Raw genomic sequence first — 27661 nt, 5'->3', positions numbered from 1 at the left:
ACACTTGCTCACCTATAATATTTGCTTCATCTGGTTTTATTGAGGTGTTTTCTTTCCCTGTTAAAGTGAGGGTCTTGTCTGACAAATGATGCTGAGAAATAGCATTGTAATTACTGTCTCTTGGTGAGGACTTGATCACCTGTGCTCAGCATACACATCAAAGACAGTGCTTTAGTACTACCGACATTGGGAGCTCAACTGACATATAATAACAGGCAATGGTGGTTTTTCTTTTCCCACATACAGTGCCTTCAGCAGCAGCAGAATGTGCAGGCAAAGCCAAGCCATCTCAAGCAAGACCGCCATCATTTTCATGTCCGCATTGTATCCTGGAAAAGTCACTTCTTAGGTTTGCACAGTTTCTTAAATGAAAACTGCAATCTCTAGACTGGTGATTCCTGGCAGATCCAGTTTGTTTCATGTTAACTCTAGATATCAAACAGCAGTAAGAACAGAGTGTTTTCATTTACTTTTGGATTAAAAAAAAATTATGTATGGCTTAGAATTTGCACAGGAAACAGAACTTCGCTTCTTGGAAAGAATAAATTGTAATGCCATCTCAAAACGTTTCTCATATATAAAGGGTTCAATTCAGATGATTAAATACAGAAACCTAATGCTACCCGAGTCATCATAAGGCATTCAAGACATCTACAAAGCCCTAAAAGATAATTACATCTGCAAGGATATGGAGCTTAAGGGAGACCTCATTTTTGAAGTTTTGACAGAGGCCACACAAGATACCCCAGAGCACCTACAATAATGGCAAAGACCCACATTTAGTCAAAGAATCATGGACAGGATATCTTCTACTTTATAGACTTCTACAAGATGTTACTATACTGTCTACTGGCAGTTCATCTGCTTTCTAACAATAGCTATGACTTGAGAAAGGTGGGACCTGCAAGTCCGTTTGGAAGAAACATTTCCCTTTCTCATTTAGATGTATTCATCTCAGCTTTGAAACCACAGGAATTATGTGATATTTGCTTAGATTACTTTTGTGTTGGCACTATACTGTATGTAACATCTACTAAGTAATAGGAGTCTTGTGTGTGTAGCTTAGACCCCCCTGGATAGAGTTCCAAGTATTATTAGAATCCATTAGTTGTCACCAGTCCTCTGGGCCATATAACATTTCCTTTTATGTCATTTGTTAAACCAACAACTTTAATTATAAATCAGACTGTGTATCCTAAATTAATTGCATCCTAATGGCTGTGTGCAGTTCTTAGCTCAAAGGAAAAGGAAAGTGATAGTAATTCATGTACCTTTGATCTGTAAGCATTTACAGTTCTGAGACACCTGCCAAGCAGTCTGCACTAAACCACTGCCTATCCTTTCCAATTACATCACCTGGGCTAACCTCATAAGAGGCTAAAACCTATCCCTGCACCTCCTTTTCAACCCATTTCCTGCCTCTTCAAATGTAGCATTTCTTAGCAGCAATGTGCTGTTGTTATTTAATAGTTTTCAGAAAGATCTCAAATGTATTCATTTTTTAACTACATAATATAGGTAAGAGCTGAGATTTTCTTAGTTTCAGAAATGAAATGCAAATCTTCAACTTTGACAGGCATACAGAGAACAAATGACTTCTACAGAATGATGCCCCCTGCACTAAGTGAAGGAACAACCCTGCAAGATTATCTTTAGGCATGAAGTGATTTGCTCTATATAAAGCAGCCCGCAGCACATATCTTCTTCAGTGGTGACAAGCAAACATCACCCAGAGCAAAAGCTCTCTAAACCCCCATCCCAATAACGGATTCCACCTCCTCCCCTGTGTCCCGGAGAGACTGAATCCTGACAGGACAGGGCTCTGGGCTGGGATTCCACATAACTTATCACCGGTGAATCTGGGAATCCTTGCCACTGTGTTGCATCATCCTCCACATGGAAGATGTCCAGAAAGATACTAACTTAAAAATGACAGAGGAACAAAGCCCTCTTGCCATTCTCAGAAACAAAATCAAGAGGATGAGAATTATTATTAACATGAAGAATGTCTAACAGAAAAAAATTCTTGCCATGCATTTGAGTCTTCATATAGAGCTCATTTAGCAGCCACTGACTTAATGCTGTGCAAGTACTGTAGTAAGACTTTAGGAAAATATTTGTAACAGATGTAAAACAATTGTTGTATTAAGTAACTTCTTGATTTAAAAGAACAACACCATCTAATCAACTAAACATAGAATACATAGAATAAAACAGGTTGGAAGAGACCTTCAAAGTCATCGTGTCCAACCTATCACCCAACACCACCTAATCAACTAAACCATGCAACCAAGCATCCCATCAAGTCTCCTCCGAAACACCTCCAACGATGGTGACTCCACCACCTCCCCAGGCAGCCCATTCTAATGGGCAATCACTCTCTGTGTAGAATTTCTTCCTAACCTCCAGCCTAAACCTCCCCTAGCGCAGCTTGAGACTGTGTCCTCTTGTTCTGGTGCTGGTTGCCTGGGAGAAGAGACCAACCCCCACCTGGCTGCAACCTCACTTCAGGTAGTTGTAGAGAGCAAGAAGGTCTCCCCTGAGTCTCCTCTTCTCCAGGCTAAGCAACCCCAGCTCCCTCAGTCTCTCCTCATAGGGCTTGTCTTCCAAACCCCTCACCAACTTTGTTGCCCTTCTCTGGACACGTTCCAGCAAGTCAATAAGCAAATAAATAAGTCAATAAATAAACTGGAAGAGAGTGTTCTCCTCTATCTCAAACAATGGTAAGTCAGATAGGTACAATTATTTGTCCAGACATGCTTGCTGAAGCAATCACCTGACACACCTGCATTTGTAATTTCACACTGTGCAATCGGTATGTTGCAAGGGTAGTTTATGCAGTAGAGATAGAACAGTGCTACAGCACATACAGTTTAAATGTTGTAGACTAATACACCAATGGACTTTCAAAGACAAGGTTTCTTCCACATCAGTAAAGACTGGGCATGAACAACCACTTCTGCTTTGCAAATTTTGCACTATGAGGTTTTTTTAATGTGTTTCTGAATTTAGGTTCTTCTTCTTAATATGAGAGTTATGATAGATTACAGAGTTCCTCATCAAGATGCTAAGAGGCTCCAGAGGAAATACTGGAGTCATTTAAAGGAAAACAGATAACTCCCTTCATAAAACTCTGTTGTGGAGGGTTGTTTTGAGTGTGAGTGTGTGTGTGTGTGTGTGTGTGTGTGTGTGTGAGTGTGTGTGCGTGTGTGTGAAGGATTGAAGTAAGAGTGGAAAATAGTTCATGTCCACAAAGACTACGTTAATTGTGTGCAGTATGAGAAGAGTGTTTGGAGGAGGCGAGGTGAAGACTGTGCAGTTTTTACCTAGCTTGTGAATTTGGGATGTGAGAAACATCATGAGATATATTAGAACTACACAGTGGGGCTGAAAAATGAAAACTGGGCGTTTCTCCATCGCTGCATAAAGCTCAGCAGCACAGAACTGCTTGGAATATCTACCCAAAAGATAAAGAGGAGGCAGGTCCTGAAGGCTTTATGTGCCAAAATAAATTCCTTAGAGTAGGAATTGCAGTCTAACAAAAAAGTTTTCCTTCTTATTTTCTTGTTGACAAACTTTATTTGCAACTGCCTACATGTCTTCTGCTTTATCCTGACTAGCGACAATTAAGTCAGAATGCACACTCTAATCTTACTTAAAATCAAATCATTTTAAATTATGGGGACAAAAGCAGTCCCAAATAAGATTTGGTTGTCATTGCTAAAATGCTGAATGTATAAATAGTATGCAAATGTCTTTGCTTTGATAAGGTTAAAATCTGAATAGCACTGACATGTGGCTTAAGGGATTAAAAAAACACCCACCCTGTTATCTCCATTATACAGATGGGAAATTGAGGCAAACAAAAGAATAAAAACTTGCCCAAAGTCAAATTAGAAATCTCTTCAGATACAATCTTTCTCTCTAACATACCTCAGTATAAATTTATAGCTACCTAACAAAGAATTGTTTGTGGCCAGCAGGAGCAGGGAGGTCACTGCACTGGTTAGGCCACACCTTGAGTCCTGTGTCCAGTTCTGGGCCCCTCAGTTTAGGAAAGATGTTGAGTTGCTGGAACGTGTCCAGAGAAAGGCAACAAAGTTGGCGAGGGGTTTGGAGCACAAGCCCTGTGAGGAGAGACTGAGGGAGCTGGGGTTGCTTAGCCTGGAGCAGAGGAGGCTCTGGGGAGACCTAGTTGCTCTCTACAACTACCTGAAGGGAGGCTGTAGGCAGGCGGAGGTTGGTCTCCTCTCCCAGGAAACCAGCAACAGAACAAGAGGACACAGTCTCAAGCTGCACCAGGGGAGGTTTAGGCTGGAGGTTAGGAAGAAGTTCTTCATAGAAAGAGTGATTGGCCATTGGTATGGGCTACCCAGGGAGGTGGAGGAGTTACCATCATTGGAGGTGTTTAGGAGGAGACTTGATAGGGTGCTTGGTTGCATGGTTTAGTTGATTAGATGGTGTTGGATGATAGGTTGGATGAAGGTCTCTTCCAACCTGATCTATTCTATTCATATACTCCACCATAGGAATCTTTTTATAATTTCTAAAATAAGTTCAAACTCATACCACCAGTCTGCACTGAACTGCAGCTTATCCAGGCAGCTAAATGCATTATCTGTCAAAAGGCTAGAATAAGCATTTTCTCTCTGAAATACTTTACTTCCAACTTGAGCTTTGTAAAAACTCCCCTTAGAAGCTAGGATTACTCTGATCTTTTTCCCAACTTCCAACAGATTGTTACTTGGTTTTCCTTTGGATGATAGGATTAGTCATCATCCTGTACTTGGCACTGGTGAGGCCACACCTTGAGTGTTGCATTCAGTTTCAGGCCCTCACAAGATATTGAGGGTTTTTAGGGTGCCCAAAGAAGGGCAGTAAAGCTGGTGAAGGGTCTAGAGAACAAGTCTTATGAGGAATGGATGAGGTGCTTAGTCTGGAGAGAAGGATGCCGAGGGGAGAGCTCGCTCTCTACAACTACCTGAAAGGAAGATGTAGTGAGGTGCATATTGGTCTCTTCTCCTGTAGAAACAAGTGATAGGACAAGAAGAAAGGGTCTCAAGTTGCATCATGGAAGGTTTAAGTCAGAAAATTTCTTCACTGAAAGGGTTGCCAAGCATGGTAACAGGCTGCCAAGGAAGTGGTTGAGTCACCATCCCCGGTGATGTTTAAAAGACATGCGGATATGGCACTCAGCAACATGGTTTAATGGTGGACTTGGCAGTGCCAGGCTAACAGTTGAAACTGATCTTAAAAGTACTTTCCAACCTAAATGGTTCTATGATTCTGTATAAAAAAAATAACACTGCAAAGGTGTACATGCACAAATTAAAGCTGCCTGGACTACTTTAGAATTCCAGCCTCAGAAACTGGCAGCACAAAGGAAAGCTGTGCCATGGATCTGGTATCAGGCATAGTTTACAGCATGTGAGAATGATAAAATAGAAAAGGATAGGATAGGATAGGATAGGATAGGATAGGATAGGATAGGATAGGATAGAATGAACCAGGTTGAAAGAGACCAACCTCTCATGCCACACTATCTAATCAACTAAACCATGGCACTATTAGTTACAGTGGATTAAAGCAGGATTTGTTCTACTGATGTCTACATTTGTTGCAGGAGCAACTCAGCAAGGAGACAACGAGAATCAGGTCCTTCCTGAAGGTGACACAATTCAGTGATGACTTGACAGCAGGAAAATTTCTGTATTCATACATGATAAATCACATGCATCAAGACGAATGTACAGCTTGCAGTCAGCACTTTCCTGCGAGTAGAATAAGCACAAAGACCATAGTGTAAAGCATCTGCTCACAATCTTCCAAGCTTACTAATGATCTCAGAATTTGCTGTCTTCTGATGAACAAGGAATGCCAAATGAGTGTTTCAGAGGCGGGTAGAGGGTCAGGAGAAGGGAATTATGTTGGCATTATTTAAGGTAAGAGAGCAGGAAGTTGCTGCCATTCATCTTTAAGGCATCTTCTAGCCCTAAAAAGCAAATCCCTGTTACCACTCATACAAATGAACTGAGAACCAAATCTGGTTCAATGGTTGCTCTAGCCTCTATCACAGTCAGGTCCATTCTTGTTTCCTGTCTCAGCAATGCCAATTATTCTAGATACACCACCCAGCAGTTACATCCTTCTTGCACAGAAGTGGCTATTCAGCCAGGAAAATAATTATGCATGTGAGAATTAATTACATAGCCTCCACTAATTATTTACCTGTTGTGATAGGAGCTACAATTAAAATGAAGAAGCTGGGTTTACTGTTCTTTCCCTTATGTTCTCGTCCCAGATAAACAGAAGGAAAGAAGTAAAGCTCATAAATCACCTGTGTTTTGCTCATATTGATTCATTTTTTTTTTGCTATGAACTCATTCTTTCAAAGGTGAGCTTTGCAAACTTATTTTCTTTGAAAACTTATTTTCAACAAAGTCCACTTTAATAATTTTCCAAGACAGAAATGTCTAGGCATTATCCCTATCCTACGATCCCAACAGTCTGATCTGCCCTTCAACAAGTCCAAGTGCCGGGTGCTGCACTTCGGCCACAACAACCCCATGCAGTGCTACAGGCTGGGGTGGGAGTGGCTGGAAAGCTGCCAAACAGAAAGGGACATACAGGTACTGATTGGCAGCTCACTGAACATAAGCCAGCAGTGTGCCCAGGTGGACAAGAAGGCCAATGGCATCCTGGTCTGTATTAGGAATAGTGTAGCCAGCAGGAGCAGGGAAGCCATTCTGCCCCTGTACTCAGCACTGGTAAGGCCACACCTTCAGTACTGTGTCCAGTTCTGGGCCCCTCAGTTTAAGAAGGACATTGAGACTCTTGAACGTGTCCAGAGAAGGGCAACAAGGCTGGGGAGAGGCCTCGAGCACAAGCCCTATGAGGAGAGGCTGAGGCAGCTGGGATTGCTTAGCCTGGAGAAGAGGAGGCTCAGAGACCTTATTGCTGTCTACAACTACCTGAAGGGAGGTTGTGGCCAGGTGGGGGGTGGTCTCTTCTCCCAGGCAACCAGCACCAGAACAAGAGGACACAGTCTCAAGCTGCACCAGGGGAGGGTTTGGAAGAAGTTCTTCACAGAAAGAGTGATTTGCCATTGGAATGGGCTACCCAGGGAGGTGGTGGAGTCACCACCTGGAGATGTTTAGGAAGAGACTGGATAAGGCACTTGGTGCCATGGTTTAGTTGATTAGATGGTGTTGGGTGATAGGTTGGACTCGATGATCTCAAAGGTCTTTTCCAACCTGGTTAATTCTATTCTGTTCTAATTCTATTCTAAGACTGCCAAATGTAGTAATAGTGCACTGACATGTAGCTGCCTAGCTCCAAAATTTCCTTTATTGGGACTAAAGCTTCCTTGGCTCATTGTTGGTATTAGGATGTTCAGTAAACTTTCCTTCTGATCAAAATAAACAAATTCCCTTGAGAAAATACATACCAAGTACATTAGCTGTACACTGGAGAATTCCTGAGACATCCTCAGTTTCGTCATTGCCAGAGCAGTCTGTATAGGAGCATCTGTTTGATATATTGTGAAAGTTCTTCTCTGCATCCCTGTAACTACAGTTAAAGGTAAGAAAAAAAAAAGGGTAAAAATATTATAGCATCTCCTTACAAATGCAAGGTCAATAAATGTCTTTCACAAGTGAGGGTAAAGGATGTCTTTAGTGTTCCTTATCTCCTCCGTCTTCTCCCCTCCATCACCCACTTTCTGTTAGTGGATTATCACACACAGATGACAGCACTATTAGCCAATTATCTCAAGTGCTATACTAGAATCTGGAGTATTATCTCTGATGAGAATGAAGACGTAAGTTAAAAACAGTACAAAAGGGCTAAGGCATGAGGCTATCATACGTATCTGTCATATATCATCCCAACTGGGGTGCTGTCTGTAACAAAGTTGTGCTGTAAACTCCAAGCAATGTGTTTGTGAAGCAGTGGTGAGTACTTAATATGAATAATAAAGCTTCTACACTGTGTCCAGTTCTGGGCCCCTCAGTTTAGGAGAGATGTTGAGTTGCTGGAAGGTGTCCAGAGAAGGGCAACAAAGCTGGGGAGGGGGTTAGAATAAAATAGAATAGAATAGAAAAGAAATGAGTAGGACCAAATGAGGTTGGAAGAGACCTTCAAGATCATCATATCCAACACCATCTAATCAACTCAACCATGGCAACAAGTAAGATATTGAAGAGGATGGGGCCCAGCACTGATCCCTGGCTGCCAACGGCACCATTCAGCACCACAAAAACACCATCTGCGTTGGCCGGGAATCGAACCCGGGTCAACTGCTTGGAAGGCAGCTATGCTCACCACTATACCACCAACGCCTGATGACTTGGAGCACCAGCCCTATGAGCAGACGCTGAGGGAGTTGGCACTGCTTAGCCTGGAGAAGAGGAGGTTCAGGGCAGGCCCTATTGCTCTCTACAACTACCTGAAGGGAGGTTGTAGCCAAGAGGGGGTTCGTCTCTTCTACCAGGCAACCAGCATCAGAACAAGAGGACACAGTCTCAAGCTGTGCCAGGGGAGGTTTAGACTGGAGGTTAGGAAGAAGTTCTTCACAGAAAGAGTGATTTGCCATTGGAATGTGCTGCCCAGGGAGGTGGTAGAGTCACCATCACTGGAGGTGTTTAAGAGGAGACTGGATGGGGCACTTGGTGCCATGGTTTAGTTGATTAGATAGTGTTGGGTGATAGGTTGGACTCAGTGATCTCAGAGGTCTTTTCAAACCTGGTTAATTCTAATTCTATTCTATTCTATTCCATTAGCACTACAGGTATAAACCCCAACTTTCTCTATGGATTATCTTCTGAAAAGATCTCAGCAGTAAAAAAGATGTCAAGCTGCCACTCAGTATGCTATCATGAATAAAGTTTGTGTTATAGCATGTTGAAGAAAAAATTCAAAAGAATCCCACCCCAGATGAAAGGCACAGAGCTACTGTCTGAGCAGCAAGAAAGTGGCAACCATCTGAACTATTTTGATTTAGTTCTGCTGGGCTTTTTAATTCCTTAATTCAACAGAAACAGAACAGAAGATGAAACTATGTATAAAACAAAGCTTTACAAGAGTGATAATGAGCATAGAAGAGAGAATAAAAAGGGAGAAAATATTGCAGCAGAGTGATAATGCATTTGGCAAAATACACAACTAATTCAGCTCAAGGCAAAGAGAAAAGCTTTTCTAATGAGTATTTCATTAATGGTTTTGTTATGCTGTCATACTTTGTGCTTCATAAATCACAAATAGCAGTTTTAAGGATTGTACTTTTCATTTGGTCAATGACTGCAAAATCTCACACCTGGGTGGCCATCACCTGTGAAAAAGAAAATTAAAGGATTCACAGCTGCACACCCCTGGAAGGTCCCTTCCAACCCTGATTCTATGATCAGGTTACCTCCCCCAACAGGGAAACTGATGAAATGAAGTATATTGGGAAGAGTGAGCTCACACTGTGGCTGGAAAGCTGCCTGGTGGAAAAGGACCTGTCAGTGTTGGTTGAAAACCAGCTGAGTATGAGCCAGCAGTGTGCCCAGGTGGCCAAGAAGGCCAACAGCATCCTGGCCTGTATCAGGAGTAGTGTGACCAGCAGGAGTAGGGAAGTGATTGTGCTCCCATACTCAGCACTGGGAAGGCCACACTTTAAATACTGCATTCAGTTTTTGTAAAGCACTGAAACAGGCTGCACAGGGAAGCGGCTGAGTCACCATCCCTGAAGATATTTATAGAGGCACAGATACGGTGCTTAAGGACATGGTTTAGTGGTGATCTTGGCAGCATTAAGTTTACAACTCAATTTGAAGATCTTAAAGGTTTTTTCCAAACTCTCTTGGCTAAGACAGGAGACCTGATGAACATTTATGTTATATGGGTATCAGCACACAGGTGCTCATGGAGCGGGCTGCTGGGGCCATTGTGAAGACAGGCCAAGGCTGCCCCATGCCAGACACAACCAGTTCCAGCTCACTCCAACAGCCCCACTGCAGGGCATAGCTATGCCCAGTAGCCAAGTGGGTGGTGCCTCTGGGAAAATGAACTTAAGAAAAGGTAAAACATCTCATGGAGGGGTGAAGAGTGATGAAAATAACTGAGAGAAACAGCCCTGCAAACAGTGGGGCAGAGATTCCCCTGTAACTCTTGGAGAAGACCATGGTGAAGCAGGTTGTCCTCCTGCAGCCCATGGAGGACCACGGTTTAGCAGATAGACACCTGCTGTCTGTGGAGAGCCCCTACAGCGGAGATGGTAGATGTGCCCTGAAAGAAGCTGCAGCCTGTGGAAAGCCTGTGCCAGATCAGGAGAACATTGTGAAGAGGTTAGGGCAGCAGAGAGTATTTGTTTGGACTAGCCACAAACCCCATCTCCATCTTCCTGTGCCACTTGGGGCAGGAGAAGGTAGAGGAGTCAGGAGTGCCTCAACCCACAAGCTTCTATCACCTCATTTTCTCTCCCTGTCCTGTTGAGGAGGAGAGAGAGAGAAGAAGAGCTGTGTAGGGGTCTGAAAGCTGGCTGACCAAGGTCAATCCACCACTGTGTGTATCAACAGTAAAGATCATGGGGTAGGAGAAATATTGGACACCTGATAGAGACAGATGCTACTTTAACCAACTCATACTGATGCTCAATAAACTGAGTCAGTGTTACCATTAATTCACAGGAATTACAGCTTTTCAGCGTTCTGATTTAAACTTTGTCCATTAAAAAAGCACATCTAAGCCACATGTGGCCATAAATAAAAAGCTGCACTGTTATTGCACACATTCTCCTCAAGGCACTGCATCATCTTCTCAAGTCTCCTAATGTGAGACTTCAAACAATTTTTTTCAGTAAATGAAAAGCTTTGCAGCCAGAAGGCATTTCCCATGGCTTGCCTCACAGCAGACATCACAACTACCTGCTGAGACTGGCTCCCAAGCTGCCCTCAGGTGCAAGCCAGACTGTTAAGGTTGCAGGTATCACCCACCACGCTAAGGCTCCCGGCGAATGTTAACCAAACCTTGAGCAATAAGGAAGGACAATTCCCTCCAGTGCACTAAGGTTTGAAACTATGTCATAAATTCTAAAAAACACCCTCAATGCAGCTTAGAAAAAAAAATAAATAAATTAAGGGGGAAAAAATAAAAGCCCTTCCATCTGGGTAATTAAATTCAGAGGACAGCATTCTTCATTTGTCATGTAGCAGAGACATTTAATGGCTACAGTCATGCAGCCATTGTGTTCTGTGATAGGAAAAGTGACTTATCTGTGACAGCAAAATACTTGCACGATTAAGGGAAATACTTGTGCAGATAAGGGAAAGGTTGAAAAGAGATTAGTTTCATCAGCAGAAGAACGCCTTACGTTTTCATACTGACAGCTGCTGTTACTTGCTTTTCGTTTGTCACTCATCTACTCATTTTCCCAATGAACTCCTAGGAGGTGGCTTTCAGCCCTGCTTCTGCAAAATCCTGGAAGCATATAACTGTATGCACGTAACAAGGACTGATGCAGTGCTACAGGCTGGGGTCAGAGTGGCTGGAGAGTGGCCAGGCAGATAGGGACCGCGGGGTACTGGCTGATATTAGGCTGAACATGAGCCAGCAGTGTGCCCACGTGGACAAGAAGGGCTGGCCTGCATCAGGAATAGTGTGGCCAGCAAGAGCAAGAAAGTCATTCTGCCCCTGTACTCAGCACTGGTTAGGCCACACCTTGACTACTGTGTCCAGTTCTGGGCTCCTCAGTTTAGGAAAGAAGTTGACTTGCTGGAACATGTCCAGAGAAAGGCAACAAAGCTGGGGAGGGAGGTGGAGCACAAGCTCTATGAGGAGAGGCTGAGGGAGCTGGGGTTGCTTAGCCTGGAGAAGAGGAAGCTCAAAGGAGACCTTCTTGCTCTCTACAACTACCTGAAGGGAGGTTGTAGCCAAGTGGGGGTTGGTCTCTTCTCCCAGGCAACCACCAACAGAACAAGAGGACGCAGTCTCAAGCCACACCAGGGGAGGTTTAGGCTGGATGTTAGGAAGAAGTTCTTCATAGAAAGAGTGATTGGCCATTGGAATGGGCTGCCCAGGGAGGTGGTGGAGTTGCCATCACTGGAGGTGTTTAGGAAGAGACTGGATGGGGTGCTTGGTTTAGTTGATTAAATAGTGTTGGGTGATAGGTTGGACTCGATGATCTCAAAGGTCTTGTCCAACCTGGTTAATTCTATTCTATTCTATTCTATTATGTTCTATGCTATTCTATGCTATGCTATGCTATGCTATTCTATGCTATTCTAAGATTTGAAAGTTTTGGGCCTCAACTTCTTGAGCCATGCTCTGATGGGATGACATGGAAGCAAGACTGAACTGTAGTTTATCATTAATGTCCACAACATGCTTATTTACTCCAGAGCATCTCCAAGCATTTGAGAAAAAAAAAAGAAGAAAAGCTTGTCATGCAAGGCTACGACTTGAGCCAAACATTACCATGCACCTTTCCCTACCTCACTTTAACACTTACCCAATAACTTGATGCTCGAAATACTGCAGTGTCCTTTGAAGAGTTTGCTGAATGGTCTGAGGCTATGGAAGAATAATTAAAAAAAATATGTAAGATCAGGGAAGTACAGCACAGTTTGATTAACAGATCTGGTAACATGTAATTTTTCTCCAGTTTTCTCCTCCTCCTCTTCTCCCTGCCTGATGCTCATCACAATGATGGATATGAAGTATTATTCATTTCTTGTAAGTTACTTTGCCATTCAAATAGGAAGGCATTTTATGATGTGACATACTCAGCACTGGTTAAGCCACACCTTGAGTAATGTGTCCAGTTCTGGGCCCCTCAGTTTAAGAAGGACATTGAGACTCTTGAACGTGTCCAGAGAAGGGCAACAAGGATGAAGAGGCCTCAAGCACAAGCCCTATGAGGAGAGGCTGAGGGAGCTGGGCTTGTTTGGCCTGGAGAAGAGGAGGCTCAGGGAGACCTTATTGCCATCTATAATTACTTGAAGGGAGGTTGGAGCCAGGAGGGAGTTGGTCTCTTCTCCCAGGCAACCAGCACCAGAACAAGAGGACACAGTCTCAAGCTGTGCCAGGGAAGTTTTAGGCTCGAGGTGAGGAGAAAGTTCTTCACTGAGAGAGTTGTTGGCCCTTGGAATGTGCTGCCCAGGGAGGTGGTGGATTCACTGTCCCTGGAGGTGTTCAAAAGGGGACTGGACACAGCACTTGGTGCCATGGTCTAGTAGTCATGAGGTGTTGGGTGACAGGTTGGACTTGATAATCTCTGAGGTCTTTTCCAACCTTATTGATTCTATGATAATGCTGCTTACAAGCCTGGATGTGCATAACAAAGGACCCACTTTGCTGTTAGCCCAAGTACAGATTGGTCTGTATTTTCCTGGACCCTCCTTGTTCTTCTTGACACTGGGTGGGATGTTTGTGTTTTTCTAGTCATCAAGCACCTCTCCTGATTGCCCTAAGAGGGGAGTTTTCCTACCTTCATCCCTGCATGCTTAAGTAATGTCTCAACAGTCCTCCAGGGCATCCTAACCCCACTTCCAACTTCTGTAGACATATGATGGTGTTACTGCCTTTGAGCAAATGAGCTATTCTTGTGCTCTGACAAAGGTGTGAAAACGTCCATGACAAAGAGCCAGCTTACCCTACAGGCTTGTTGCCCATTGGATGCTGTCAAGAATATCTATAAAGAAGACAAAGTCTGCCCTCCTGAAGTATGAGATTGTAATTCCACATCTTTTCTTTTTTTTCCACCTTCCCACATCTCTTGTTTTTTGAACTCCAGCATCTAACAACCACTGTAGCCCAGACTGTCCTAAACCCTTATACCTTCAACCACTTATATGGAGCATTAGTCCCAGCACAGTATCCCTGCTTTGACAGCTCACTGATCACCTGCATTAAGGAATTGTCTTCAGCACACTACAAAAATCTCCTGCTTTACTTGTGCTCAGACCTATTGACCTTCTAGTGGATTCTGAGTTGACTAAAGTCCCTCTTGAGTACCAAAGCCTGCTATTTTGTGGCTTTATCCAGCTGTCTAAAGGCTTCCTCTGTTCTTCCTTCTTGAGCATCCAGTGTGTAGCAGACCTGCCACCACACTACCTCTGCTCATCTGTCCTCTGCTCCTGACCCTCATGCTCTGGGCCAGCTTGCCCCATCCAAAGGCATGCACTACTGCCACCTCTTTGCACAGAGTGTCGCCCCTGCCCCTCACTTTCCCAGCTTATCCTTTCTGAAAAGTTTGTGTCCATCTCCTGCAGCACTCCCATACTGAGAGTCACTCCACACAAAGATGTGTGCAGTCCCACAGGAAGTCCAAGCTCAGCAGCAGCATGGGAAATTTTAATGCCACCTGTTTGCTCCCCATGCTGCCTACATTTCAGCACAGGCACTTAGGGTGAGTTCCCAGTCTCACTGCTTTCATGAGATGAGCATAAGTTTTTTCCATTTTGCTGTTCCCCTTATATGTCAATGCTCTCCCTTCTCTTCACAGGCTGAAACTCATTCCCCAACAAGCATACAGATCTCCTCACAAGGTTGTGAAGTATGCTGGCAAAGACACCCTCATCTCATTTTGTCAGAGTGCCCCAAGCTCATGGAGCCAAATGCCCTGCCAGCCACACCAGCCACACATCCAGGGGCTGCCTCACTAGAGGTGTCTGCTCCAACTAGAGCCTTTCCCCTCGCCAGAAGCATCAGCTAGGCAACCATATCCATTGCCCTTGTGCTCAGAGCCATGTAGTCACTGATAAGACTCAAGGTTCCCTCTGACTGCATCATTGGTGCCCACATGGATGAACAGTAGTGGTGACAGTGTAAGCTGCTTGCTTGGCAAACCTTCACAGGCAGCAAGGCAAGCTGGCAGATGAGTGTTTCTGTCTCCTCAGGAGTGTTTCTAATATCACCCTGCTTTTTTTGAAGCTTTATCCCAAAGGAGGTCATGTCTCCCACCTCCTCTCAGGCACTGTACCCGAACTGTAACTTCTGAACCACAAGTGGTCTTAGTTGTGTTGTCAGAAGTAACAAACCTACAGCCTACTCCACCTCAGGAGTTTCCACTCTTGACCCTCAAGTGTTATCCCTATGTTTCTCTCCTTACTTTCCAGATGGAGTTCAAGTTCTTGGCTCTGCAAGGCCTCTGGAAAGACCTGTCCATCCCCCCTGATGCATAGTCTGTTCACTATCACTACTATAGCTCTTCCACCGAGCACCTCAGTGCCATAACCAGAGCACACTGCTGTTGCACACCAGCAGGCAGCAATCCAAACCACGGCAGCACTGCCATGACAGCTCTGTGGCTCCATCAGCCATTGCAGTTTGCAGGATGCACTTGTGGAGAAATCTGCCATTCTTGATAGATCTCACCCTGCTCTCCAGTAGTGCAAAACTAGACCAAGGCCTGAGGTTAGAGTAACAGTTCTTTAAAAGTACTTTTTTGACTACCTGGATAAAATCTTTATGGAGATATTCATCTAAATTAACTTGAAGTATTCCAAATTCTCTTTTAACTCAACTTCCTTGGACAAAGGATTCCAGTTTAAACATTGTATACATTCCCCCCCTCCCCCAATTTTTTGAGTTTAATTGTCCCTTCTTTTAACTTCATTGCCTCCAGTTCTAGAGACAAAGGAAAGAGGACTTCCACTTTAATTGCATCCCTTGTTATAAATGTCTTTCCTGGGGCAATCAAATCTAAGCTTTCCAATGTTCTCAGAGGACAGAGAGTTCAGCCTGTTTCAAAGTCATTTTCTTTTGCCTCTAAGAGGTCTTTCATTTGCAGCACCTTCAGATAAGGAGTAGAACTCATCTACCCAACTGTAGAAACCCAAAATGATTCATTTCATTCTATGCTGGCATCTAATACATGCCTGAGGACTGAGCCTTCAGCAATGCCCATTTCCTTCTTTTGTCTAGAAGAGATGTTGAGTGATCACTTTAGACACAGACATCCTTAAAATTTTTGAGGACAGATAAACCCCACCCTGATGTTACAAAACTGTACATATAGTGCCCCAAACATAAATGCAGTTTCAATCCTCTATCCCATTCCCTTTGCATCTCAAGATAGCCAGCTAGAATTAGTGAAGGAAGGGACTGGATGGAACAGGGATGGAACAGGGAAGGCCAATGCAGAAAAGGAGTCAGATACAGTTTCTCCTTAACCCTAATAAAGCTTCAGAGATTTTTTTCTAGTAAAACTGTGTCCAGTTCTGGGCCTCTCAATTTAAGAAGGACATTGAGACTCTTGAATGTGTCCAAAGAAGGGCAACGAGGCTGGGGAGAGGCCTTGAGCACAAGCCCTATAAGGAGAGGCTGAAGGAGCTGGGATTGTTTAGCCTGGAGAAGAGAAGGCTCAGAAGAGACCTTAACTGCCGTCTACAACTACCTGAAGGGAGGTTGTAGCCAGGAGGGGGTTGATCTCTTCTCCCAGGCAAGCAGCACCAGAACAAGAGGACACAATCTCAAGATGCACCAGGGGAAGTTTAGGCTGGAGGTGAGGAGAAAGTTCTTCACTGAGACAGTTGTTGGCCATTGGAATGTGCTGCCCATGGGGGTGGTGGAGTCACCATCCCTGGAGGTGTTCAAGAGGGGATTGGACGTGGCACTTGGTGCCATGGTCTAGTAGTCATGAGGTCTTGGGTGCCAGGTTGGACTTGATGATCTTTGAGGTCTTTTCCAACCTTATTGATTCCATGATTCTATGAAAAGCTAAGTGGCTTGTAGCTAAGTGGCTCGTAGCTGAGCTTTAGAAGCACTTCAGCAATCACACTTTTAAAAACTTGAGTGCTTAAAATTTTAGACTTGAAAGTTGAAGCACTGAAAAGCCTAACAGTCTCAGCTGGAAACCAAATTTTCTTCAAGAAGTCCATCAGGTCAGGGAGCTCCCCCAGACTCTTGTGCCCTAGGAGCTGTTAGTCCTTGCTAACTTCCGCGTCCTGGAGAGGCAAGCTACCACAGACCTCAGCAAAATCAGCACTTCGATGCTGAAAGTTTTACATGCTTCAAATGTGTAGTGTTCAATCACTAACTCAGCAGATGTGTAAGATTTTAATTGCTGTTTTCACTGCTGGTGATCATTCATTGATGAAAAACACTTTCTTCTTTTTTTCCATATTTCAGAATCAATTTTAGTCAAGTCTCTGTGCACAGGTGACTACAGATCTCTCAGCACACGAGTAGGTGTGCACCTGGCCCATCTACAAGGAAATAAATGGCAAAACAGTAATTTTCATGTCCTGTCTGGTTTGGGATTTTTTAAATATTTACCCCATGATCATGAAAGCAGTGGCAAACTGTTCTTTTCCCATCCTTCCAAAATACTGATGTTGAAGAGGCTGTAAACAAAGAATCGAGGCTACAGCTGAAGACAAACATTTAGCACGATGCCCAAATGCCAAAGAGTGGCAATCAAGCAATTTGAAGTTACAGCAGTGCTGTAACATAAGTAATTGCTACTGAAGAAAAGCAAAACTGGAAACCAGAGGAAGGCTCCTCTGGCATCCAAGAATTCTCTGATGATTCAGGAAGGAGCAAAGTTCCCCACCAGGTCCTTGCAGGTCCTGCACAGTCTGGATATACCCCTGTCCCCTTCCCAATAGCTGAAGAATGGAATGAAAAGGCACAAACAGAAATCAGAGATGGAAAAGCAGAGCCTCAATATAAGCAATTAGTTTAATTATTTTTTTAAACCATCTTTGGCAGTTCAACAGTGCCTTTGAGTCCAAACCTTTAGGGTGCACTTTCTTCCCTGCAACTGCATGAGCTAAAAATGTATTATTTTTTTTTTCTTCATGAAAATCAGCTTCCTGATTCCAGAAGTCTGTGATTTGAATAAGCAGCAACTGCTTGCAGACCTCCATGACTAGCACCAGATTTGGTATCAAGAGAGGAAGAATGCCCAGGAGAGGACTGATTGGGGATCCAGAGTAGAATTGCTGACAGCTGGAAGCAAAACAAGCTGCCCTGTAACAGCTCACAATAATCCAGACTAGACTGAGCAAGGGTACAACACCTGAGCTCAGTACCACCCATCACCTAAACCTGAGACTATTGTGATCCTCAGTTCATGCAGACTGGAGCACTCTTCAGACAGAAATACTTGTGCACATTAAAGAAAACACCTTAATCTAATAACTAGCATTGAGACAAAGAATTTTAGCCAGGATTATTTCATGGCAATAACAAGGCTAACACTGAAGAAATAAAGCAGACCTAAATAATAATTAGAAATTATAACTCCCACATCCCCAGCTACCTTTCAACTAGAAGAATCACAGACATTACGGATGGAAATTGCCTATTAGATCCTCTAGTCTAATTCCTTGACAGTGAAGGATAAATATCTCAGAGTGCTATCCATTATAATACTGGCTGGAATCACTTTGTTCGTCTTGGAATTTCAGCCATGCCTGGATGGGAATCATAGAATCATAGAACCAGTAAGGTTGGAAAAGACCTCAAAGATCAGGGATAGAAGATCTGTTCTGTGCTGCAGAAAGAGTGTATCCAGTAGGTGAGAACAGATGATTTACTGCTAATGCTACCTGTTCATTGTTTAATACAACGCACATTTACTACACAAAATCATCAGTGCTACTCTAGCAAATAGGAAATGAAAGGCTTCACAGATCAGTCCTTCACAAAGAACTGCTTCTGCTGGGATATAACAAACCCAATTTCCTCAGATGTAATTTCATATGCAGAGTGACAAAGATGTTTATCCCTCTGAGATCTATAAAGAAACCATAGGTTTTTTGTTGTTATTATTATGTCTTCATTTTGAAACCTGGCTTGAGAGCTTACAAGCAGACACGTCTAGAAAGAATTTGGGTACGAGATGAAATTATTTCTTTAAGTGTTTTATAACAGCCTTTAGCACTAGCACAAGAAGTAGAAAGAAAGAGAGGGTTTTTCCCTAGGTTAACATTGTAAGTACAAAGTACACTGGACTGTTGTGAAGTGGCAATTGTCTCTGCTCAAGCAGTTGCAAATAAAGGACATTCACTGCCATTCTGATGAAGTCCTGACTGCACACTGCTATTTAGGGGCATATACTGATGATCATCATGTTCCCTTTTACTTCCCAAAGTCTTTCTCCTTATTTACACCTGGACACTCGGGCCAGGAGAGAGGCAGAGAAGTGTAAAATAACTGAGATCAATTTTGTGGGATTAACATCGGTGCTGCCACACTCTGGTTTGTCAGCCAGCAGCTGAGATCTGCCTGTGGGCAGAACTGATCCCCAGTGGGAACACACTCTCTGCTTCCAGGCAGCAAATATGCCTGCAATGTATGAATTTTTACAGGACACATTTTTTTTCCAGGCACTGTAGAGAAGTCAAGATTTCAGCCTGGAACTATGAAAACATAAAGCAAGCAACTATTACCATGATCAGTCTAAGCACTAGATGTCAAACATTCAAACTCACCCTAAAAATAATAGGTCAATACAATGCTTCAGGCTCTCCAGTGAAGCTAAACTGATTTTTTAAATATTTTATTTGCTGAGGGTGAAGTTCCCTTGCAATGAGATGCTGTTTACTGAACAAGACAAACAAATAAAACCCACCACGAGGCTCATACTGGTAACGTTCTCCAGGATGTTTGTGTTTAAGACACCACAGCTCTGCTCCATGCCATGAAACAGCAGATTGACTGGCTATAGACTGCTCCTTTGACCTTGTGTACTAATGGCTTTTCTTTCTGTTAAGCTGAAAGATATTGGGCAAAAGTATCATCCTTTAGAAAATCTCGTCCTGTTTGCCTGATGGAATTAGAAATTAAAGCCTTTCTCATGAGATGTGCCTTTCTTCACCATTTTCATGCTTTTTTAGCTTCACACCCTCATTCCTGAGGATACCACTCGCATAAAGCTCATGCAGCCTCAGCTATTAAGTGAAGAAGCTCATCAGACGGCTGATACGGTCAACATTTGGCATTGCCTTACTTCATTCAGAAAGAGAGAAGTTATTCCCGCAGCAGCAGAGCTTAGATATTCCTGATGGGTTAATGTGAGTCATAAGGAGCTCAGAATACTTGTGCAAAAGTTTCTTCCAAAATCTCAGGTAAAAATCAATTTGTTAACTCTAGCAATAACTACTGAAAAGAGCAGTTATTCCTTGAGTGTAAGTTGTAGAGGTTTATGATGTAGAGGTTCAATTTGAGCTGCTATATTGCAACTTCTCCATCAAAACCCCACCTCCGCTCACTGGAGGATTCACTTGCAATTAAGCAATTTGAAGTTACAGCAGTTCTGTGACATAAAGTAATAGCCTACACACTAACCTAAACAACTACCTTTAGGTTCACTTTTCTGTTGCTGTATTCATAGACAATTCTTAAATTCAGACCATTTAGCAGCAGCCTGTAGCAGCTTCCAAAATTAATGGGGGGAAAAAAATGTCCTTGCTTTTAATGTGTCTTCAACTGGGCCTTCAAAGAATAGCAGGAATAATTCTGAATGAACACAGAAGTACAGCAGGAGTGTTTTTCACTTAACAATGTTTATAGCCCAAGAGATACATTGCATAGGCCATTCAGAAAACAAAATGAAACGGAAATGGAAGTCAGTTTAATGCCGTGTCGTGCTGTAATTCCAGAAAGATCAGTACAGCACTTGGGGGGTACACAACCTCCTCTGAATGCACGCTTGGCCACTCACAGCTCCTTGAGGGTAGCCCATGCCCCTCAAATGGGAGCAGAGCATTTTGACTTTTCAAATCAATGACAATTTTTCTCTGTTCTTCTGATTTTGAATCTATTTGCAGCCTGGTATTGGATACAAGTCAAGACAGAACTGCAGCAAATGCAAAAACTGCTGCAAGGAACTGGAAATTCAGTAAGTTACTAACTCACGTTTCTACAGAATACAACTGTGTCCACTGGTGCAAGGATACTATTCCCATACAGCAGAGCTCTTAAGGGCAGGGGGAAAAAAAATCTATGTTAATAATGAATAGCAAATAGTACTATCACCTCTAGTTATAATTAATCAGAATTTATGTCACTGTGGGCATAAAATTCATCCTTTAAAATGGAACACTACAAGAAAGCTGGAATCACAAGGCAAATATATTGTTGAATTTACTTGTGATGTACATATCATTATTGCAGGTGATTTCTTAAAAGTCATAAATCAATGTCCCTACTGGGTTCCCAGCTTTTCATTATTCATCTCTAAAACCCTGAAGTCAGCTCAGTGAGAGAGTTGCCTGTTAGTTTTGACAGCAACTGGATCCAACTCCAAATTTCTCTGAGAGAGTAGGCAACTAAAGCTCCTCTGATGGCAGTTCAGCAGAAGAACAAAAGGGACATCTTTGCCAAGTCAGGAAAATTACTAAGCAATATATTAGAGTGAACAGGAGTTGCCTACACAATTCCAGGCTCAGCTTTGTAAGGACATCACAGGGGTGAAGGTTGTGAGAGGGCAGAACCAGGGATGGGGTGATAGTCATGGAGCACTCTTGGCCATGATCTTGCGAGCTAAAGGACTCACAAGAGCTGAGTGTGGGCAATGCCTGGAGTTTACTACAATGACCAGCTAAGTTTGGCTCCACAAACCATCATCTTCACACTCAGCCCCAGTCTGGGCACAGTTCCCCCATCTCTTTGGGCTGTGATGCCTAGCTGTACCCAGTCTCAACCTTCCTGCTGTCAGTGCCCCTGCTTCTCAGCAAAACTCTGGGGGCAACAGAGCACCAATTCAATGTGACATTCAGCGTATGTATGCTTAGCCTGTCTGAGTGCAAGTGTGACAAAGTGCTGCCTCTCTTAAATTGCTGCTGCTCTGCCTCCCTGACCGATGCATCCTGCATTCCTGACCTTCCCCGGCACTCCATACTCATCAATGCCAACAGAAGGGTACATACAGAGGTTTACTCTTCTTCCTCATTACCACACACTTTTCTCCTAAATATGCAGCTGTTTTGGTGGGAGATGAGCTCCTTCATCCTTCTAGTTCTGGCTGTTAGAGAAGAGAGGGTTTGGGGTAAGCAAGTTCCAGATGAACAGTGTCCATCCTTCAACCATCCAGGTACATCAGGAAACATCTACAAACCCACAGGAAGATAAAAATGCCCCTGTGGTGATTGTTGATCAGACCCCTGCACTCTCTAGTATAACAATCACAGGAAAAATCTCTAAAAAATGTATTTAAGAGAAAAGTTTGGAAATCATAAGTGCTGGAAAGCGCTAAAAACTGTTCTCTAGGAGCAAACAGAAGAGGGTGGATTAAATGTTGCAATACAGCAAGGCAAGGTTCACCTTTTTTTTCCCCACAGTTCCACAAAAAGTAGTATTTGTGCAAGGTCACATTCAGCTAAGATTTGAGCTGAAATTCGATGGAAAGCAATACAAAATGCAGCACCTTATTTTCACTACATTTTAGATAAAATACATCAAATATTGCATTACTGCATTTCACTCTACAGAAACTCCATTGATGGTTTTCACAGAGGTACTAACTCATTAATTGCACAGCAGATGTTATCATTTTCATACACATTTTTACACTACAACCCATCAGACCTAGCCTGCTTGTACAGCATTCTTGCTGCTCTGCCCCATAGACAGAGCTCTCGCTCAGCTCCTTCCACCTTTGGATGCTTTTTCCTGCTCAGTTTGAGGGTCTTCACATCCCCAGAGCAGCTCTGGGTAGCCCCTGCTACTGCCACACTGAAACATCATCCCAGAGATCTCTCTCTGCATGCCACAGCAGTATTAAACACACACAGAATTTTTCCCTCAGTGAAAACAGACACAGAAAAATATTTTACTCAGTATTTCAATCCTAGCCATCGTCAAAGGAAAGCACAAAATTAAGTCTAAGTATAAACATAAGGAACCTGTGGCATCCTCCAGCACAGGGGTGGGGACAAATTGCTGCAGCATTCATGTTGGAAAGCAAAACGTTAAGCAGTTGCAAGCAATATACTTAGCATACAAACTCACACATGTTTGGACTTACATAAATCTGTGTTTATAAACTTAACAGAGACCCTTATCTATACAATCATGGAATGAAGACCTATCTCCATCTGTAGCAAAAGTATTAAAGCTATTTGTTCAGAAAGAATGCATGTCAATGCACTCTTCAGACTTGCTGTTTGGTTTTTACAAGTAATGGAAATCAATCCCATTTGACACTAATTTTAAAGCCAGACAATTTTTTGTCTTTTTACTTCCAATTAAAGTTATTCCTGATTTATATTAGTAGCTGTGCAAAATTAATCAAAGTGCTAGACATATGGTAACTGGGCTTGTTGGAAGAAGACACTAATTCAGCACCAACAAACAGATTCTCAGTAAGAAAGGAAGGCACCAAAGTAACAATCCACCTTAACAGTGATTTCTTGAAGTGAAAAATGAAAAGACAGGGGACTCAACCCTTCTCTTATACTATGATTGTGACAGCCTGACTTCTGGGACTTAATGACATCGATTTGTGCCAAAATGCGTTAAGATGAGAGTGAAGCACTACTTATGATGCCAAGATAAAAAGGCAATTTTTAAGCAGTATGTACCACATATTAAAATGCTTTTAAATCACAGCTTTTTACTAGTAAGGGTTGCTGTAATTATCTCCCCAAAAAGCCATGGAAGCTGTAGTTTGGGACATCAAAACCAGGATGGATGAAATTTTTGCATTCTTAAATTTATCTGAGAGGATGAAGGAAAGGTGACTGTAAGACTTACTAATGTTTCCCTTGTCTCTTAATTCAAAGAACATGAGTATTTTAAAAACAAAAGCAACAAACTATTTATCCAAGCCATGAAACCGTAATTGTCTTTTGAGAGCAATTCAATACAAGAGGGAACAGTCAAAGCTGGGAAAACACAAATACTAAGGTTATCTAAAAATACTGCACTGAGCTACTTCACCATACTTCAAATATTTTGAGTAACACATGCTCTAATTATACTGCTGTATTATTATCAAATTAAATAGCTGCCTTTTTTTCTTTGGTACTAAAACAAGACAGGTCACCAGAGATAACATCTATTAATATCAGTATTACAAGACCAGATTCCCAGCAGAGAGGGAGAAAAAAGAAAAGTCTTAACTGAATCTGGATGACCATTAGCTACGTGATGCACTGCTAACTTCTCCCACTACACAGCTTGTCAGCTTCCACACAGGCAGTTCAATCAACACACACACAAAAAAGCAAAGAGGATGTTGAAAACACAGCAAGTGGATAGCTGATGGTCTTGAGACTCATAAGAAATTTCCAAAGTTGGGTAACAATATGCAAAAAGCTGATCCAATGCCACAACAGCAAATAAGCATTATTTTACAGGTTAAGACTACTTGTTGCAATTAATGTTTTATACTTTAACCTATTAAAATATCTGAGCCCAAACAAGCAATCAGTTGCAGCCGAAATTTCACAAGGAAAATGCAGTGATGCTCACAGAGGTGTTTATACAGCACGCCACAATCACACAGAAAAGCTGGAGACAATCCTATCTTCTATAACTCCATCTATTTCAGCCTGACAAAGCGGTATCAGCATACGTTATGGATTGTACCCAAATTCACTCCCTATTTTAACATAAGCAATGCTTCATTGCTCCTCAACTACAGGTATAGCTATCCAGATAAATCACGGATTTCACTGTACACTTTGAAGAAACTTATTTCCCAGGAATGCCGGCGCATCTGGGAGGGACACGGAAATCTGTTGCTGAAAGATTTCGGAACACGAAGTCGAAACTTTTTTTTTTTTACCTTGTTCACTATGGAAAAACCATCTAAATATATAAAGTTCACATTTTCTCCGTGGTGAAGGAAGAAATGTGCATTTTTTTTAATTAAAAAGCGCAGCTAGTACCGAGTAGCGATCAGCACTTCATGAATTTACGGGTTTAATTTAGAGAGGAAGTCAGCGAAAACGATCAACCCAGCCAAATCGGGAGGCAGCTGCCTGTCTTTGTGCCTCCCGACTCGATTTCCAGCACTGGGCTGGCGAGATCTTTACTTCGTCAGGTCTGCCGGGCTGGGGACACGCAGCTGGTGCGAGCACGGAAGGGCAGAGGGCTCCGGTGACCCACGAGGATGCCCGGGAGGAAGGCGCGGGTACCGCCGCCTCCTTTCCTACACCGACCCGAGCCTACGGAGCAGCGGCCAGCAGCTGCCCGGGGTCTGCGCGGCGCAGGGGGGCCGGGGCCGTGCGCGGCACACTCACCGCGGGGGCCGTCAGGCGGCGGATGCTCTCGCCCAGCGAGTCCAGGTTGACCCGCCGGCGGCGCGGAGCGCGGCGAGCCCCGGCGCTGGCCGCGGCGGCAGCGGCGGCGAAGGGGGTGTCGGCAGGGCCGGGGGGACTGCGGCTGCCATTCCAGCAGAGGCGGGACAGGGGACACTCGCCCTCCTCCTCGGGGCTGGTCTCCGGGCAGTCCGAGCCCAGCGAGCTGAAGGACTCCGAGGAGATCTTGCGGCGGGACATGGTGCCGCGGGGCGGCGGCGGCTCGGATCAGCGCGGGGCGGCGGGCAGCCGCGGCGGGCAGCGCCGAGCCGGGCGGCCGCGGGGGCAGCCGCCTCGCATGGCCGCGGGTACCCCTAGGCGGGAGGCGGCGGCGGAGCACCGCGCAGGGGCCGGCGCAACCGGCGCCGCTGCCCGGTTGAACGCTTCACCGCGTATGGCCGAGACAGCGCAGCTGCTGCGCCGCGCCGCGCCGAACGGCTTTAAAGCGGCGGCGGCGGCGGCTGCTGCCCTCCTCTGCCTCGGCCGCCCGCCCTCGCTCTCCCCTCCCCCGGCTCCCTCGCTGCTCCGCCGGAGTCACGTGTTGTTTGGAGCCCTTTTCCCCCTCCTCCTCCTCCTCCCGCCTCCACCCCCCCCCGCTCGCCGCCTGTCGCGCTCAGCCCCGCTAGCCGCGTCCGCCGCCTGGCCCCGCTACCCCGCGCCGGCAGGGTGATGCTGCCGGACGCCAGCACCGGCGGGGCGTGCCGACGGCTCCCCACCGCTGCCGACTGCTGGGAAGGCGGGCAGCGCGCTCCGCTCTCCTCTCGGCGCTTTGGACTCGGGCGAGGAGAGCGGGAAAACGGTCGGGTATCCTCGCACGGCCCCGCAGGGAGCGGCGGTGTCCGCTCAGCGGGATAGGGGGCGCACCGGGGGCTCCCGCTGCGGCCGCTCCGGTACGCGCCGCCTTCGCCGCCCGGCCCTCGTGGTGCTGGACAGCTCCTTTCGGCCGCCGCGGCCCGGGAGAACGGCTGGAGGCGTCGGTCCTCAGTGCCCTTCTAGCCGCCTATAGCCAGGGAACTTTTGCGAATGGCTTTCGGGAAACTGAAGCTAGGAAAGGAATCACGGCAAAAGCTGGGGAGACTCGATGCTGCCAGTAGCTTGGAGAGACAGAAGTTCTTCTCATTTCATGCAAGAGCTGCTTTTGCTCACATTGCAGGTCACGTCCAAGAAAGAAGAAACTAAACTCATTCTCCCGTAGCAGTTCTGTGCAAAAGGAGAAGGGAGGGGTGTGGAGTACACAAAGCAGAGGGTCTTGGACACAGGATGATACCTTTGAAGACAATGCAAAGTGTCTCCTTCCCAGCCCATTCAGTCAGTGTAAAGACACCTTGGGAGTTTCGTGGCAATAGAAATAATCCCATGTAGTCCTTCTCTGCAGAAAGGCTCAAAAGAAGTGTCACCTGAGCTGTAGTGGTTCATCCTATCATCATTGAAGACAGCTTGTCATTTTATCTACATTCAAGCAAAACTTTAGAAAAGCAACAATTTTAAGGACAGTTGCTGCTCTACCTTTCCCCTGTATTACAGCATATGATTTGCAGTCTCACCCTGTTAAATGCCTGAGTGCAGCCTAAACAAGAAGCTGCTGGGCGTACTGGGAAGGTTCCCACAGGTATGAAGGGGCTTTTGAGCATGGCCCTAGGCAGCATATAAGTGTTTGCTTTCAGAAAGAGCACAGGTTTGTGGCTGAGTGTGCTGCTTTTAACTAGGGCACAACAGCCCTTGACAGAGCATTGCATTCAGTGTCATCACTCCTGTTTGTCTTGGCTCACACAGGGTTTTTGGGGGGGGTTGTGGGGTTTTTTTTTCTGTAGAAATATATATGGAGTAAGAGAAGCAATTAATCTCCTTTAGTATTGCCATAGTTTTTAAATTTCATGGAGGGTTGAAGCCCATACCTTGAAAGGATGTGTAATAAAGCTGGTGTGGTCCATACTGCCTTCTATTGCCTTATTAAATATCATATTTGAGATGCAAAGTCTTTGTTCTTTTGAGTCCTGGTGATGTCCTCAACAGTCCTAGGACAGAAGTCAGACATGACTTCACCTTCATTCTCAGATGAACCTCCAGATCCATTGTCCTCCTCTGTCTGCCCTTCTCTAGTGAGTATCAGCATCAATCAGTACCTGAGTTCAGCAGGGTGAGACAGTTACCCTGCCTTCTTGTAGACCATATCATACAGTCCTCTAGGGAACCAAACTTCCGCTGGTTTCCTGGCTGATTCAGTGACAGTGACAACTGGGTAAGAGCCACACAGTTTGGTGTTGAAAATACAAATACATATTTATAAGTCTAAAATGCTAAAATACCAAGTGTCAGCTGTTTCCATGTGCAGTATTTCAGTTGTAGGGTAAGCAACTTGCTTGTAGGCATATTTGCATTTTATTCAGCACTAAGGAAAAATGGTTTCAGGATGACAAAACTGACACTTT

The 27661-nt window shown here is 44.4% G+C and overlaps 1 protein-coding gene and 1 non-coding gene across 3 annotated transcripts in view; both read right to left on the bottom strand.

The window, feature by feature from the left end:
* GUCY1A2 (guanylate cyclase 1 soluble subunit alpha 2) overlaps positions 1–25618 on the bottom strand; it is a 155553-nt gene extending 129935 nt beyond the window's left edge. For both annotated transcript variants that reach the window (XM_054164504.1, XM_054164505.1), the window contains exons 1-3: positions 25176–25618; positions 12488–12549; positions 7448–7569 (exon numbers count right to left, since the gene is read on the bottom strand). In XM_054164504.1, the coding sequence (XP_054020479.1) occupies positions 7448–7569; positions 12488–12549; positions 25176–25433 (442 nt within the window). In that variant the 5' untranslated portion in view covers positions 25434–25618. The remainder of the gene's footprint in view (positions 1–7447; positions 7570–12487; positions 12550–25175) is intronic.
* Positions 8268–8339, bottom strand: TRNAG-UCC (transfer RNA glycine (anticodon UCC)). The gene has a single exon. It is a non-coding gene; the product is annotated as a tRNA-Gly (tRNA).
* Positions 25619–27661: the final 2043 nt, after the last annotated feature.

This window comes from Dryobates pubescens, chromosome 10 (genome assembly GCF_014839835.1).
Source record: "Dryobates pubescens isolate bDryPub1 chromosome 10, bDryPub1.pri, whole genome shotgun sequence".
NCBI classification, from domain to species: domain Eukaryota; kingdom Metazoa; phylum Chordata; class Aves; order Piciformes; family Picidae; genus Dryobates; species Dryobates pubescens.
This window is presented reverse-complemented; position numbering and strand designations above follow the sequence as displayed.